We start from the raw sequence: 15,793 nt of genomic DNA on the forward strand, positions 1-15,793 counted from the left end.
ATGTTTTTAATCAATTTTATCACAATATAATTAAATGGGCAGGTAGGGTAACTCCCTGACTTTTATTTTTTTTTTTATTTTTTTTTTTTTCAATTCTGATTTAATTTTTTATTTTTATTTTCATTTTCAATTCTGATTTAATTTTTCATTTACATTTTCATTTTCATTTAAGATTTTTTGATTTTTTGATTTTTTAGTAAACATAAAATAAATGGATATATAATTTGTGTTGATATTTTCATTTTTATAAACTGTTTGATTTAATGTATATACATTCCTAATTAGTATATTTGCGGCTTTTATTTGTTTTTGTTTTTGGATTTTTTTTATTTATAAATTGAATACCATTTTATATTTAATTGATAAATTCAAAAACAATGATAATATAGATTTTGATATATGGATATATATATATATTTTCTAAGGGTGTGATAATTTTTGTTTATGGATAATCTAGTTTTGACAAATTGATGATTTCAATGTAAAGAATATAAAAGAATAATTAGAGCATGTGATTTTATATGTGGGGTGACTTTTTTTTTTTTTAAAAAAAAAAAAATTGTCGAACAGGAAAATATCACCTGGGTGAAGTCGTTTTTTTTTTTCCAAAAAAGTGAGACTTGATGGCCAAGTTTATAGAAGGCGCACGACTGTTAATCGTGAGATCGTGAGTTCAATCCTCACCGGGGTCGATTAAAACATTACTTTTTAAATCATTTATTTGATAATTTTTTTTTAATTTTTCATTGAAACTTCAGTTGATAATAAAAAATTTTTTTTTTTTTTTTCTTTCTTCTTTCATAGTAATAGTCCCAAATGCCTGATCCACCACAATTGCCAGGATTTTACTATGGTAAGTTTAAGATTAATATTTTTTTTTTTACTAAAGAACCAGAATCTTACATAGAATAGACCCAGAGAAAAAACGATACTTCCCAATAACAAAGGCTCCGCATGCCAACCCCAATGCGCAAACAAGTACTTACTACAGTCAGCCCAAAGCGCAGTCTTCAAAAAGTAAAAAGAATAAGCCTGTAACAACACAAGTAGGTCTAGACAAAGTTCATGAACCCAATTCGTCGGTGGTATGTACGTTTATGGAGAAATACACAGTCAGCGCACGCCCCGTGTGGATCCAAAAAGTGGACATGCGAACAGCATTGATGGCTGAAAGCATACGACTTGCAAAAGCAGGACGTTGGAACAATTTGACAGTGCAAAAGTTTTGCTATAGTCGGGCTCAGCATAATGTAATTTATGCGGGTTCCGGGTATTTGGCGACCACTGGAGAAAACCAGAGTGTTTTTGATGAGGACGATTTTCGATACGACAGTGATACTAATATAGAACGTGTCAGGTTTCTTAAAGTTCGTCCTACAAACGAGATTATGTGAGTCTTTTTTTTTTTATTACGATAATTAATGAAACTAATAAAACAGACTAATGGGAGATGATGGTGATGGAAAATGTCATTTAAAAATGAGTGTGGATAAAGAGACATGTTTGGACATCCCCGTCGATAAGCGGATATCTCGTGCAGATCATTTGGTCTGTGGATTAGAAAGTCAAGTATTTGCAAGTTCTGAGGAGATTTCGAGTTACTCATACGACTTAAAATTTAAAACACATTTAAAAGTTTCTACAGGAGTCCAGGCCTTAAGTTGGGGAAATAATCTTAGTGAAAAGACGGTTTATTTTGGACTTCGAAACGGCAAGGTTTTGCTGTGGGACATGCGTTCCCGTGGGGCTGCACAAAATGTGATTCATTCTACGGGACCAATCACACATCTGAGTAGCACCCGTTCGTGGGGGTTACTTGTTTGCAGCTTAAAAAGCCTTAATATGTATGACCTACGTGCAACTGGCCAGCCACTGGTTCGGTATTCTGGGTATAATAATGAGTACGATATGGGGCATGGGTTTAATGTAGACTCACGACTTGGGCTTGTGGCGGTGGCTAATGGGCGGAGTCTGGAGGGGGCCATTGTAAATGTTTACGACATTGAGAGCGGGAGTGTGCTGAGTAAATGGAACGATAAGAATTTATTCAAGGAAGAGGAGCCGTCGAAAAAGTACGACAAGCGTCTATGGAGATATGCCTCGGAGGTGAAATTAGTGGATGGAACCTTAGTTGTTGGTGTTGATAATGAGGCGTCGCAGAAGGTGATTGAAAGTGTTGGTGGACGGCTTAGGATTTAGCAATTTCACGGTCCAGGAAAGTTTCCGAGAAGTGTGAGAGCTGGCGGAAGTTTGTTTCGAAACCATCGACGCCGCCGTAGTAAGGGTCGCTGACAATGACGTTGAATTGGGTGTCTTCACGGTACTCGCCAAAGAGGAGGACTTTTGCGCGAGAGTTTTTAGGCTGGATTCGGGAAAGGTTACGAAGATTCTCGCGGTCCATGGCAAGAATGTAATCGAACTGAGAGAAGTGAGCAGACTTGATTTGCTGGGCTGCGTGGGAAACTGGGACACCATTCTTACGGCACACCTGGGTGGAGCGGTAATCCGGGTCCTCGCCAACGTGGTAAGCTGCAGTACCGAAGGAGGTGATGGTGTCGAACTGGTCGTCAAGATTGCGGGTCTTGACGGTATGCTTAAAGACGGCTTCAGCCATGGGAGAGCGACAGATATTGCCGAGGCAAACAAAGGCAACTGAGATTTGGTCAGACATTTAGATGATGATGATGATGAAAAAGAAGAATAAGAACAAGAATAAAAACAAGTTGGAAGGTTTACTATGAAAAAGGGGGAGGTAGAAGATAAATGAGAAGAAGGGAGAGAGGACCTTTATATTTACAAGACAAAAAACTTTTACAAAACTCAGATATATATATATACACAACATTCAAATTAAAACCGCTTCTGTTTAATTTCAGTCTCAAGCTCACCAACGTCGTGCTTGGTGGAGCCACGAACATAGTAGAGCTTAGCTCTGCGCTTGGGCTTCATAGGTCTGCGGACAATCTCGATAGAGCGGATGGTTGGTGAATAGACCATATATCTAGACTCAACACCAAGACCAGTAATTTTGTTTCTGAGAAGGAAGCTTGAGGCGAGTCCGTTACGCTTAATGGCAATAACCATACCACTAAAATGGGTTTTATCGTTTTTCAGCACACGCACAATGTCACCGGGCCGCAGACAAGTATCGGGCTTGGTACGGTCAATCAGAGCAGATCTCCAGCCGGCAGGGTCATGCTTGTAGATGAGCGACTTTTCAACAGCCCCAGTAAGATTGGTCTTGAGGGGGGATCCTGGGGTCTTTTTGGGCAGAGGAGCATAGACTTTGATTGTTTTAAATTGTTTGGTGGAAATCTGATAGGATCGTGAAAGTATGGGAGTAATGGGCTTAAGGGTTGCAGCACGGGCAAAGGCCACTGCCGGATGGGCTCTTGCGATGGCTCTGAACATTGTTGGTTTACTGGTTTGCTGGTTGGCTGGAAGGTTTGGGAAGTTTGGAAGGTTGAAAAAAATAAAAAAAAAAAGTTTTTGGCGGTGGTGGAAAAAAAAAAAAAAAAAAATTTAAATACATATCATGTGACATACACGTGACAATATTTTGAATTTTTATTTTTATTTTCTATTTTTTTTTAATAATTTTGTAAATTTGTAAATTGTAAATTAAATTCAAAAAAAAAAAACATCCCAAAGTGATTTTCATCACATTAAGAAAAAAAAGTAGCAACAATTATCAAACCAAATTCAAACTAAACAATGGCAGATCTCGCTCGATTACCCCGGTCAGAACTGACACCACAAGACCTTGCACGTCTGGAAGAATACGAGTTTAATAATGGTCCGTTGTCGGTACTTCAAAGTGCGGTACAGGACCACTCACCGGTACTCATTTCGTGCCGCAACAACAAAAAACTACTTGCACGCGTTAAGGCCTTTGATCGACATTCCAACATGGTTTTGGAGAATGTTAAAGAGGTAAGTAAAAAAAGATATACATACATATATTTATTTATTTATTTTTTTTTTTTCATTAGACTAACAAGGAATCTAGATGTGGACAGAAACTGTGAAAGGCCCTAGCGGCGGGAAACCAAAAACTGTGAACCGGGACCGGTTCATTAGCAAAATGTTTCTGCGTGGTGATTCCGTCATTCTGGTCCTGAAAAGTACTTAAGTATTTTTTTGAACATCTCATATATATATAAAATAAAATAAAATCAAAACTTGTCGTCATTACATCTCCCATACTCGCTGTGTACTGTAATCCTCGTTCTGTTGTAGCCGCGAAGGCTCACCAGACGCCACCTCGTCAATCTCAGGGCCAGGATCCCGGGTATTTCCAAAGTACACTGGTTTGATAAGTGGCCGTGACCTTTTCTTATTATCCTTGCCAGCATCTGGATCAGCCACGTACTCTGGATCCTTTTCAAAGTCGATTGGCTGTATTGGAGTTTGCCCCAGATCTTCTTTCCCAAAATTATCATCATCATCATCATAATCTTCTGGGTCATCCTTACTTTCCTCCACAATCACCTTATTCCCCCGTAAACTGATCGAAACTACCTGCCGACCCCGCCCATTCTCTCGTGCTTGCTGCTGCTGTACTCGCCGCAGTGACTTGGCCTGTGCGCGTGCCTGCGCAGCTTGTTCTTCTGGCGACGCCCATTGCGACACTGGAGCATGATCACTGACTTGGTCAATGATCTGAGTGCGTAACGCACTGCTTCGCTGGTAGCTCAGTAGTCTTGTCAGTGTACTATTTGCACGCGAATAGTCCTCATCTGTATCTGCGCTAGCATATTTGCTGAGTGGCTGCTGGCATGAAGGACAGAACCCGGTAGTGTTGCGTACGCACAAGACAAACCCGCAATTTAAACAGTTGGGCATTTGAAGGTCCAGTGGGTGGATCCGTGCATTGCACCGACAATTAGTTGGTTTCGGAGGCTCTACTGGTTCCTTTTTAACAATAGTCTTTTTCTGGCGCTTGGGCACGAGGATTTTCTTTTGTAGCATTTGAAGGGGATTGTTGGTAAACGTAACTTTTCAAGATTCTGGTGGTTTTCAATTTTAATTTTTTTTTTTTAAAACCTACACAACATATAATTTAATTTACAAGCCATACTACTACTACTTTTATAGTACCACCACTACCCCTCCCCCTATTACTCATACTGATTCACCCAGATTTACATCGTCAGGACTGTAGTAATCCAACACCAACCGGTACACAAAACTCGGTGCATATCCGCCCAAATTGCTCACCACAATATCCACATGCTCTGGAGGAACGTAGTCATATACAGGATTAACTGCATCCACACGGTCCACCATTTCTCCATCCTCAAAGTCAACCACTTTGCCTGAATCGCCAACCTCAATCAAACTCTCCACATCAAATGGGTACAATGGAGATAGCTTGTACAGTCCTGTGACAGCCAACACTGGCGCACGGTATTGTCGAGCACATTCGCATACATTGGCCACACCTGCAGATACAACGCAGCCGCCGTTGGCCAGCACGGCGCGGGTGCCCACAATGACCTTACCGACACGGGACATGAGTGCAAAGACCATTGTATCTGGAACAACTGCAGTTTCGATACCAGCCTTGGCGAGTTTCCCGGCAAACACGTGGGCCTCGGAAGTGCTGTTAGGGTAGCTTTCGGTGACAATGACTGCAAAGTTACGTTTTTTCTGGGCGCGCAGCAAGAACTTAAGTACGGTCCGCGAGTCGGGTGTTGCGGCTAGAATGATTTCATTTTCGTGAATCATATCCAACGAAAACCCGGAAACAGCCTCCTCGACATTGGTAATTTCATCAATGAGTTCTTGGATCCCCTCAATGATCTCAGCCTTGTAATTCTTTCCTCTTTTCGATGTAGTCTGGGCCGCTGCAAAAGTTTCACTCCGATTGCTTTCTGATAACAGTTCAAACATGCTACTGGATGGCGGTAAGTTATATTCGGGTTTAAGTTGTTGCTGTTGCTGTTGCTGTTGTTTTTGATCACTTGTGTTATTGTTACTAGGCGATTCGTAGGCTTCTCTGATAATGGCCAGAACTCGTCGCACAATGTTGCCACAGACCAGTTCTTGGGGTTGTGCGGCCTCCAGACGGAGACCGAGCGCTTTGACGTCACGTAAAAGTGTGTCGACTTTAGTCCATTTGTTTGCTGAGATAAAACGCAGCAGAAGGTTTGCAGTGTCGATAGCCACGTTATTTGCACCAGACAGTTCTCTTCGTTTGAGCTGCTGGATAAATGCCGAGATTTGGACGGAGATATCGCCGCTTTTCTGAGCAGCTTGCTGTGAAAACATTGGTGATAGTGATAGTGATGGTTGTGAAGGTGGTGGTAAAGGCTTTGGACTTGTTTTGGTTGTTTTCAAAATAAAAAAAAAATTTTTACCCGCCAAAAAAAAAAAAAAAAAAAAAAAAACACCACCACCACCAAAAAAATTTCACCATTTCAGCCACCCAACCATATATTTTAATAGTAATCATCATCATCATCATCCCCACCACCACCACCACCACTACCACTACCAACAATAACAATAACAATAACAACAACACCATCATGTCGATTGGAGTTCACAACATCGCTGTAAGCGAAATTACCCCTGAATGGGTCAATTTGTCGCTACTAGGAAGAGTCTTGGCGTATGACTGGTCTAAAGAAGGCTACATTTTCGCTTCCATTTTTGCGTTTGTGTTTCTACACTACTTTTTCCTGCGTCGGAATCAAGCCAAGGTGGCCAAATGGGTTGCAAGTCACAGACCCGTTCTAACTAAAGAGTTTTATCAGGTTGGCGTATCACCTAACCCAAAGGATCCACTTGTTGCTCCATACTCACCTACCCTTTACTCAACTTACGCTACAGGCCGCGTCGGAATTGATGCTGTCAAGATTGAGTTTGGACTCAAGGGAAGACATAACCCAATCACTTTGTCTTTGGAGTATCTCCTTGACTTGTTTTTTGGCCACAAGGTCACTGATGATTATGTTAATGTTACCATTGTCCCCAGCTCTACCTCTGCAGCCCCCATCCATCCTTGTGTTTTTGCTGTGATTAACAAGGAGGACATGAAGGAGGTTCGTGAAGAAAACTATTACTTGTCGATTACCAAGACTTCTGACTCTCCCAAACTTCCCAATACCTTTGTTTTTATGTCTGAGAGTGCAGAGTTGACTGATAACCTGTTTTCCACTGAATTGTCTGATGCCATTAAGAACTCTTCTGCTTTCCTTAAGTTTTTTGCTTTAGCTGATCTTCAAAAGGAGTCACCTAAGAAGCTTGAAGATCTTGTTTCTCACCCACGCGTTATTCTTTCATTCCGATTCCCTAAGACTGAGGCTGAGTATACTGCTTCTTCTGTTCTTTTACAGGCTGCCATTGACTTTGTGGACTCTGCTCCTGCAAAATCATTTGTGCGTCCAGAGGTTGCTAAGAAAATTAAGGCCACTCGTGACTCGGAAACCCGCAAGATTGTTAAAGCTTTGGATGAAGCTAAAGCTGAAGAAATTGCTAAAAAGAAGGCTGAGGAAAAGAGAAACCAGAGAAACGCCATTTCAAAAATGTCACCTGCTGAGCAAAAGAAGTATGAGCAGCGTGAGCGTGATAAGGAAATGCGCAAGCTTCGCAGCAAGAACGCACGTAGAATTTAGAGAATGGGAACGGTTTTGTATATATATAATTCAGAAAATGTTTTCAAAAAAAAAAAAAAAAGAACAATCCTTTATCTAAAAACAAAAATAAAACTGAAAAAGGAACTTGAAGCCATAAATTAATTATCTGCTCATAAAATAATTATTAACTGCTCGTAAAAAAAAAAAAAAAAAAGGCTATTATTTGAGAGGCGCAGTTTGTTATTTTTATTTTATTTGAAAATCCGGGGGTGAGAGCCGTTTTTGATGATACCATGATAAGAAATTTTTTTTTTTTTTTATTCCACCTAAATAGTTTAAATATAAATATGAGCTTGAACGGCTTTTATTAAAACTTTAAGTTGAATATTTTTCAATTTAAACAAAACTTTTTTTTTTTTTTTTCAATCAGTTAGAAAGAACTCTACTACTACTACTACTACTACTACTACTACTACTCCTTACTCAATTTCACCATGGACATTAATCAAATGATGACCCAGCAGAATATCCAACTGCAACTACAACAACAACAACAACAGCAAATTATTAACCAAAATATCTTACAAAATAACCAAATGATGGCCGCCCAGCGCCGAAGAAGACAGCGCTTGCAGAATCAAAATGCTGGTGACAATGATGATGATGATGATAGCCTTTGTGGGGGATTATTTGCTTCCTGTTTTAAGTAATTAATCCAACTCTAAGCTCTAATTGATTTTGTTTTTTCTTCTTCCCCCTCCCTCTTTCTTCCACTTCCTTCTAGTGGACAGCTATATAAATGGTTATTCTACTTGGCTTTCTTGTTTCTACACATATAGACTTATTTAGATAAATGTTTCTTCTTCTTCTTCTTCTTCTTCTTCTTCTTCTTCTTCTTCTTCTTCTTCTAAAAAATGCACACTTTGTTAATCTCCTACCTTCATCATGCTTCAAACCATTGCTTCACATCCTCATAAAGATCTGTACCTATGGCTTGATCAAGAAACGAGGTCGGATTAGGCAACTGCGAAAACATATCAAGAAACTGGTCAGTGTTGCCTGCAGTTGTAACTGTTGTAGGTGTTGCTGTACTAGACGAGTCTTCAATGTACGGGTATTCAAAAGGCTCAAATGTAGCAGGAGGAGGTGGCGGCAGTTCATTCTGCTGTTGTAATGGCTGAGAAGGAAGCTGCTGTTGTTGTTGCAGTTGTTGTTGTGGCTGCTGCTGCTGCTGCTGCTGCAGCGGAGCAATTGTTTGTTGCTGTTGAACTGATTGTTGAACAGGCTGCTCATGAGAAACAGAACCGTTATAACTCAATTCATCCTTTTTCACCACATTTGCATCACCATTCTCAGATCGCTCACTCTGCTGCTCTTTATTATGATTCGACTGCATTAATGACTCCTCTTGACCTTCTCGTTCCAACCGTTTAAACACTGACTGTCCCATCTTACCCATGGCTGCGGCAACCCACCACCGATCTGACATAGACTCCAGAAGCTTTGCACTGTCCATCCAAGTGTATCCGTATTGCAAATCCACCTGCGGGTATGTTCTTAAGAAAATGGTTAGCGTAAGAGACACGCAGTAAGGAACAAGGGGTAGTGGTGGTAGAGTGCCAGACATAGTATTAATGATGCGAAGAATTTTCCCCGTTGCTTCCAGTAAAATCCGGTTGGTCACTTCACTAGGCAGTTCCGGCACTCCCGTGGGCCTTTGCTGTTGTTGCTGTTGTTTGTTGTTGCTGTTGTTGCTGTTGTTGCTGTTGTTGCTGTTGTTGCTGTTGTTGCTGTTGTTGCTGTTGTTGCTGCTGTTGTTGTGGTTGATGTTGTTGGTTCATTGAGATGGTGCCTTGTAAAATGTGCCCATGGTCTGGTGGACTCTTGTCTTCAATACGAGACTCATCTGTACTTCTCTTGTGAGCTAAAATGATGGCAGTGTATTGGATCAAAGCAAGTACGGCCGATACCGGATCTTTAACTTCGATATCGGGGACTTGTTCGCCAAAAATAGCTGCAGAAACACGGCTTAAAATAGGGTTTGGACGGTAAAGGTAAATGACTCGTTCAAGATTTTTACACTGTTCAATGAGTTGGGCGAGAACAGGGTGCTGAGCTGAAGTAGTGTACTTGACAGAAACATCTTCTAAGTTGATGATGAGTGGACGTGCATTGACACAGGCACTGATACGGTCCAAACACCAAACAGACCACCAAATATTGCGTAGCTCGTCTTGGTCGGCAAAGGGCCGGTTGTGATGGAGTCCAAGGGACTGTGCGTAGTGAACAGATTTTTGCAAGTCACTACAACTATTTTCCAAGCCATCTGGGCCTTCTGAATGAAGACTAAGAAGAGCGTAGACTCTGACAAGGGTTAATCTATCTTGTTCGACTTCTGCAAATAAAAGAGCACGAATTTTTTCTGCAGTGATTGCACAAAACTCGCGCACAGTTTGTTGGCCTAGAAATGGGCATGCGCTTGGATGGCGGGCTGCGACAAGAAGAACAGCGTGGAGAAGTAAAGTAGGGGCCTGTCCAATGGAGTGGAGTTTGAGGAATTGATCCTTGTCAAGGACTGGAAGAATAGGGTGAATTGATTGGCAGTAGATGGAGATGAGGGCATCTCTATTTGGGCGCAGGGGCATGAGGTATGCTTCGATGGAGTTGAGGTAGTATTGGAGTGCATGGTTGATTTTCTGGCCATCCAGGGCACTTTTGACCCAAATGCCGATGGATTCTGATTGAGGTGGTTGCAGTATTTTGGGAGGATGTGATGGTTGGTTATATTGACCGTTTGAATAGTACGAAGGAGCTGTTTGTGGTATTCCCAGAGGCTGTTGTTGTTGTTGTTGTTGCTGTTGTTGTTGTTGTTGCTGTTGTGGATGAATATGTTGTTGTTGTTGTTGTGGTTGTGGTTGTGGTTGTGGTTGTTGATGATGTTGATGTTGATGTTGATGTTGATGATTTAAAGAAGCAGTTACTGGAGGTTGGTTTGAAGCAGCTGGAGGTTGAGCAGATGATGATGGTTTTTGTGCTTGATGTAGCTGTGATTTGGGTGGATTTACAATTGGTGTGTTGGTTGATTTAAATTTGACTGTGGTTGGTGTTCCGGGCCGAGAAGCCGGAACCGTAGTAGTAGTAGGTTTTTTATTAATATTATTGTTTGTATTGTCTGCTGATGGATTGGCCGATGATGATGATGCTTCAGAATCTTCTCCATTGACTTTGCTAGGGAAACTTCCTCTTGGAACAATGAAATCTGGAGCTAAACTACAGACAATATTTGCACGTTCACAGGGAGCACAACGGGTGCTTCCATATGGGAAACTACATCTTTTCTAAAGTTGATAATATGAAGGTTCAAATAGACTTGAGGTTAGTTTAAGTTTTAATTATATTAGAAATGTAAATATATATATATATATTTTTTTTTGGGGAGAAGGAAAACATACCCTTCGCCGGTTACATTGCTGACAAGCTTTATGAATCCTCTTGCGTTTACGATAACCGTCGTCGTTAGCTGGGAAGACGTACATTTTAGTATTGACTATGGTGATAGTTTTGATGGTTGTTTTGATTTTAGTGGTGGTGGTGGTGGTGGTGGTGATGATAAGTTTTTTTTTTTTTTTTTTTTTTTTAAAAGACTTTTCTGAAATGCTTTTTCAAGTGTTATTTTTGGCGATTTGTTTGGCGATTTTTTTTTTTTTTTTTTAAAAAAAAAAAAAAAAACCAAAAAAGTGGAATTGATCATGTGATTTAGCATGTGATTATAACACGTGATTATAACGTGACTATTAATAAGTAACATGATAAACACGTGATATTTAATTTTAGTGTTTATTTTATTTTAATAGATTTCTTTCCCTCCCTTCTCCTTCCCCCACCCACACAACTTAATTTAGCATAACATTTTTTTTTTTTTTTCTTCTAAAAGACTTTAATGTACACCTCCTTTGGAAAAACATCACCAACTTGACAAAAAAAAACCCCCCCCCCCCTCCAAATAAAACAAATTAAACAAACAATGCCAGAAAATCATCTGGAAGAAGAAGAAGACAATATTTCAGTCCAGCAAAATGGTCATCATTATGCTATTTTATCAACAGTTCCTGATGTTCAAAAATATCAAAGTGCAACTCCATCATCACCCTCAATAACCCCAGTCACTTCACAAAAACAACAACAACAACAATCAGTTTCTTCATCTCCAAATACCCCTCAAAACACTCAGAATAACAACCAACAACAACAACAACAACAACAACAATCTTTAAGCCCTAAAGCACCAACAACTGCTCTTTCTCCTTTGGAACTTTTGGAACAACGATCTAGACGACTTGCTAACCGGTTTGGCAAAAAACCTAATGATGATATTCAACAAGCAGCTCCAAATAATGATCATCATCAACAACATCAACATCCACAACAACAACAAACCTCATCATCATCATCATTACCAAAATCAACTCAAGACTCAACCTTATCTTCAGATAATATCCCTACTACACGTCGGGGAAGAATCGCTCGTAAAGCTTCCACAGCATCTATCACTTCCATTGCATCTCTTGGGTCCATTCTAGGGTCTTTCCGTCTATCATCTCTTTCGATTGATGATTCTGTGGACCTGACTCCTACAACTTCAGCTGCTTCCTTTTATCCCAACCAACAACAACAACAACAACATCATCATCAACATCATCAACAATATTCCAGCCAAGTTCCAACTTTGACTGTTTCTCAATCACAAGCAATTCCAGCAACTTTCTCAACTCCAAATCAATCCTCTCAGTCACTTGGTGGTGGTGGTGGTTCCAGGCGAGGCAACAATAATAATAATAATAATAATAATAATAATAGTAATCTTCATCACTACCCTACGTCACCAGGCTTCGTTCCACTTTCGTCAAAATCCTCCATCTCAACTACACTTTCTTCCACTTCTAGAACATTGCATTCCCCACCAGCTCTACCCGTTTCCCCTCCAGCTGAACCCGAACATCACCCGGTCTTGATTTCTTCGGGCTCCCACGGGTCTCTAAACTCTATCAATGAAAATAACAATAATATTAACAATAATATCAACACCAACATAAATGCATCATCATCATATTCATCTCTGGCTCACTCTCCAAAACTTAAAGCATTGCCTGCCCCCCGTGCAAAACTTCCAGCATTCCCACCAACAACCCCGGCCTCTATCGGTCTCCATCCTCGCACAGCTAACCAGCGTTCATTCTCAGGCTCATCATTATCTTCAATTGCATCTGGTAAACAAATAACAGCAACACCAACGGCATCAACCACAACATCAACATCAACAGCAACAGCAACTGCAACTGCACCATCAGCATCAACATCAATTACAACTACCAGTACCCATTCACGTACCCCATCCAGCAGTCACAACCATCTACCCAGCCACCAGTTGAGCGAGTTTGAGCTTCTTAAAGAAAAACGAATAAATAATACACTAACCCTCGAAGACCATGTTGCCCTGGGAATTTATTTCCATGAAGAAGGGAACCTACGAGAGTCCTCGTACCACTGGCAACATGCTGCATTCCAAGGAGAAACTACCGCGATGCTTCTCTATGGTCTTGCACTACGTCATGGCTGGGGGATCCGCAAAAACCCGGAAAGTGCTGTGGAGTGGCTATTACGTGCCATCAAGCCCATTCTACATGAGTACAAGCTCGAAGACATACTACAAAACCAAAACTCCACAGAACGGTTCCAAGCATTTTTAAGCTCGTCAAACGATACCAGTACTCAGACTGGAGGCAAAATTAAAAAGACCCATGTATCACTAGCATTTTACGAGCTAGGTATGTGTTATCTTAATGCATGGGGGATCGACAAGGATGAGGATCTGGCTTTGCGATGTTTCGAGCTAGCTGGGTCGCTGGGCGATCCTGATGCACTTTCAGAGGCTGCACGCATGTGGATGCATAATGGTCCAAAGGGCCGTAAAAAGGACTACATGCGAGCTGCAAAATTGTACCGCTTGGCCGAGAAAAATGGAGCAAATGTCGTTTCCAATAGCTGGATCTACAAGGACAAATATATGGATCCAGATGAGGACGAGGAAAATTTAAAAAAATCCGACAAGGACCGGCGCCGGTCGGGGATTCTAAAGAAAATGAAAAAGTAAGAAGAGAGGCATCAAATCCCAAATCAATCGAACAAATAATCAAACAAAAAAACACACATGTAGTCTTAGAAGAATAGAAAAAATTGCTTTTTTTTTTTTTTTTTTTTTTTTTATTCATGTGCTTTTTTAAGTATTACAACAGTTCTTGAAACCGTGGCCGAGATAATACAGTAGGCCTTGGTGGAGGGAGTTTAAGTGATGGAAGAAGAGGTTTTTGTGGGTCTAAAGATGGTGAAGAATGATGAGATGAGCTAGTTTGTTTTTGATGTTGTTGCTGTTGCTGCTGCTGCTGCTGCTGCTGCTGCTGTTGTTGTTGTTGATGATGATGATTTTCCTGTTGGTCATTTTGTTTCTGTTCAGTTTGTTGGTATCGTACAATTTGCTGGTTCGGGTGATGTGACGTCACAGTTCGGGTCGTCGGATAATACAGCTCCAGATCAATGCGCCGTGTCGTATATATTCGCTCGAGGTCTGCATCCGACTCCACAATGCGTCCAGTGTTAAGGTCTCGGATCTTAAGCACTTTATCGTCGGCCACAATTTTAAACGCTGCTCGTCCATTTTCCAAAATCTCAGTCACAGTTGGTGGGGTCGATGTTGTTGGCGAGTATGTAAAATCTAATTTTTGAGTAAAAAACCGAAGCGTCACGGGGACAATCCGTGGAACTGAGTCGCCCAGCGACACACTACACAAGCTGCCAGAAGCACTGGGAACAGGCGAAGGCAAAGATGTGACTGGAGGAAGACGAACTTGTTGATGATCCCGCGATTGAGTAGCAGCACAAGATAAGGCAGTGGCAGCGCTCAGCGCATCAATGGCCTCAGCAAACACCGTTGTGAAGAGAGATACGACCCAGTCGAATCCCCTATCAAGCGCGCATAGAGCGGTCTTGATGCACAGCGTTGGAATTACCATGTGTTCTGCGGCAGACGCAAGAGTCACGGGACACACTGCTCGTGCAACATCTCGCAGCCGCGTCTCCCGCAACAGCTCATCTTTGGCTGCTCCTGCATCACTGATTGAATTTGTTGTTTCACTTCGTGAAATAATGGCATTCAGTGCACTTGTTTCCAAAACACTTTGTCCAAGCAGCTTGTATGCAGTCCCGGCCCCTATACTTTGAATCGGCAGTGAGTACTTGTCCAAGTGTACGGCCTCGGATGAGTCCACACGCAGCTTGGGACGGTGATGATATGAAAAAGGAAACTGGGCGTCATCGCTAGAATCAGTATGACTTTGAGAAGTGGTATTGTTATTACCATCGTCTACTAATGCAGATATGGACATGATAGTGCGAGAGACTGCGGCTGGAGCATGAGGAGGAGGAGGTGGCGATAATGACGCATCAAGCATTTCATCGTCTTCAGTCGACGGCTCTCTTTTAGGTACAGATTCCTGTTGTTGCTGCTGTTGTTGTTGCTGTTGCTGGGTAAGATTATGACTGTGCCGCCGGACCCCACTAAAGCTATTATAATAATGGTATGTTTGTCCTGGTGTAGAAATTTTAGACTTGGGCACTCGTTTCCTATTTCTACGAACCGACTGGATACCGGCTCTCAGGAGTTTTTCAAAATCTGGCAGTGTATCTTCTGGGTACTTGTACTCGGTGCGTAACTGGTTTGCCACCTGCCGGATGCTAGCATCTTGCTCAGATGCCTTTTTATCAGAAAGTGCCAGCACGTCAATGAGTTCCAGCCGACGCGCGGAAAACCGTTTCCAAAGACCTTCATCAGTAAACTTGAGTTTCTGCCGAATAAGCTGCGTCATCCCAGACCCTTTAGAAGTCAATCCAGGTGACGTCACTCCCAAGTAATCGCTTCCTCCACCACTGATGTCGTCGTCCTCGTTCATCTTGAAAGTTGTTGTTGTTGTTGTTGTTGTTGTTGTTGTTGTTGGAGACTTTTAAAAAGTCCAGTAGATATTATTATTTAATATCGATTATTTATAATTAGTCGAGGTGGTCAAAAATAAAAAATAAAAATAAAAAAAAAAGGGCGTGTGAGAGAGAAAAAAAAAAAAAAGAAAAAGGGAGAGGCTTTAAAAAAAAAATACAAAAAA

General features: G+C 41.2%; 11 protein-coding genes across 11 annotated transcripts; 4 read left to right on the forward strand and 7 right to left on the reverse strand.

Moving 5' to 3' along the window:
- Nucleotides 1-816: 816 nt before the first annotated feature.
- Nucleotides 817-1,394, forward strand: SAPINGB_P002566 (uncharacterized protein; the record flags this gene model as incomplete). Its single annotated transcript, XM_031997284.1, has 2 exons — nt 817-853; nt 913-1,394. 2 exons carry the CDS (start codon nt 817-819, stop codon nt 1,392-1,394), a joined length of 519 nt encoding a protein of 172 aa, XP_031853175.1.
- Nucleotides 1,395-2,188: 794 nt separating this feature from the next.
- Nucleotides 2,189-2,671, reverse strand: SAPINGB_P002567 (uncharacterized protein; the record flags this gene model as incomplete). The annotated part of the gene is made up of 1 exon (XM_031997285.1): nt 2,189-2,671. The coding sequence occupies one exon, from the start codon at nt 2,669-2,671 to the stop codon at nt 2,189-2,191; it is 483 nt and encodes a 160-aa protein (XP_031853176.1).
- A 179-nt stretch (nt 2,672-2,850) lies between these two features.
- On the reverse strand, nt 2,851-3,411 carry SAPINGB_P002568 (mitochondrial 54S ribosomal protein bL19m; the record flags this gene model as incomplete). Its single annotated transcript, XM_031997286.1, has 1 exon — nt 2,851-3,411. One exon carries the CDS (start codon nt 3,409-3,411, stop codon nt 2,851-2,853), a length of 561 nt encoding a protein of 186 aa, XP_031853177.1.
- Nucleotides 3,412-3,714: 303 nt separating this feature from the next.
- Nucleotides 3,715-4,132, forward strand: SAPINGB_P002569 (uncharacterized protein; the record flags this gene model as incomplete). Its single annotated transcript, XM_031997287.1, has 2 exons — nt 3,715-3,933; nt 4,010-4,132. The coding sequence occupies 2 exons, from the start codon at nt 3,715-3,717 to the stop codon at nt 4,130-4,132; spliced, it is 342 nt and encodes a 113-aa protein (XP_031853178.1).
- A 59-nt stretch (nt 4,133-4,191) lies between these two features.
- Nucleotides 4,192-4,971, reverse strand: SAPINGB_P002570 (uncharacterized protein; the record flags this gene model as incomplete). The annotated part of the gene is made up of 1 exon (XM_031997288.1): nt 4,192-4,971. One exon carries the CDS (start codon nt 4,969-4,971, stop codon nt 4,192-4,194), a length of 780 nt encoding a protein of 259 aa, XP_031853179.1.
- Nucleotides 4,972-5,124: 153 nt separating this feature from the next.
- SAPINGB_P002571 (uncharacterized protein) lies at nt 5,125-6,273 on the reverse strand (the record flags this gene model as incomplete). Its single annotated transcript, XM_031997289.1, has 1 exon — nt 5,125-6,273. The coding sequence occupies one exon, from the start codon at nt 6,271-6,273 to the stop codon at nt 5,125-5,127; it is 1,149 nt and encodes a 382-aa protein (XP_031853180.1).
- A 260-nt stretch (nt 6,274-6,533) lies between these two features.
- SAPINGB_P002572 (uncharacterized protein) lies at nt 6,534-7,622 on the forward strand (the record flags this gene model as incomplete). The annotated part of the gene is made up of 1 exon (XM_031997290.1): nt 6,534-7,622. One exon carries the CDS (start codon nt 6,534-6,536, stop codon nt 7,620-7,622), a length of 1,089 nt encoding a protein of 362 aa, XP_031853181.1.
- A 904-nt stretch (nt 7,623-8,526) lies between these two features.
- On the reverse strand, nt 8,527-9,210 carry SAPINGB_P002573 (uncharacterized protein; the record flags this gene model as incomplete). The annotated part of the gene is made up of 1 exon (XM_031997291.1): nt 8,527-9,210. The coding sequence occupies one exon, from the start codon at nt 9,208-9,210 to the stop codon at nt 8,527-8,529; it is 684 nt and encodes a 227-aa protein (XP_031853182.1).
- A 61-nt stretch (nt 9,211-9,271) lies between these two features.
- On the reverse strand, nt 9,272-11,119 carry SAPINGB_P002574 (uncharacterized protein; the record flags this gene model as incomplete). Its single annotated transcript, XM_031997292.1, has 2 exons — nt 9,272-10,921; nt 11,036-11,119. The coding sequence occupies 2 exons, from the start codon at nt 11,117-11,119 to the stop codon at nt 9,272-9,274; spliced, it is 1,734 nt and encodes a 577-aa protein (XP_031853183.1).
- Nucleotides 11,120-11,607: 488 nt separating this feature from the next.
- SAPINGB_P002575 (uncharacterized protein) lies at nt 11,608-13,734 on the forward strand (the record flags this gene model as incomplete). Its single annotated transcript, XM_031997293.1, has 1 exon — nt 11,608-13,734. The coding sequence occupies one exon, from the start codon at nt 11,608-11,610 to the stop codon at nt 13,732-13,734; it is 2,127 nt and encodes a 708-aa protein (XP_031853184.1).
- Nucleotides 13,735-13,867: 133 nt separating this feature from the next.
- Nucleotides 13,868-15,586, reverse strand: SAPINGB_P002576 (uncharacterized protein; the record flags this gene model as incomplete). Its single annotated transcript, XM_031997294.1, has 1 exon — nt 13,868-15,586. One exon carries the CDS (start codon nt 15,584-15,586, stop codon nt 13,868-13,870), a length of 1,719 nt encoding a protein of 572 aa, XP_031853185.1.
- Nucleotides 15,587-15,793: the final 207 nt, after the last annotated feature.

This window comes from Magnusiomyces paraingens (genome assembly GCF_902498895.1).
Source record: "Magnusiomyces paraingens strain CBS 517.90 genome assembly, contig: contig2, whole genome shotgun sequence".
Classification (NCBI taxonomy): Eukaryota; Fungi; Ascomycota; class Dipodascomycetes; order Dipodascales; family Dipodascaceae; genus Magnusiomyces; species Magnusiomyces paraingens.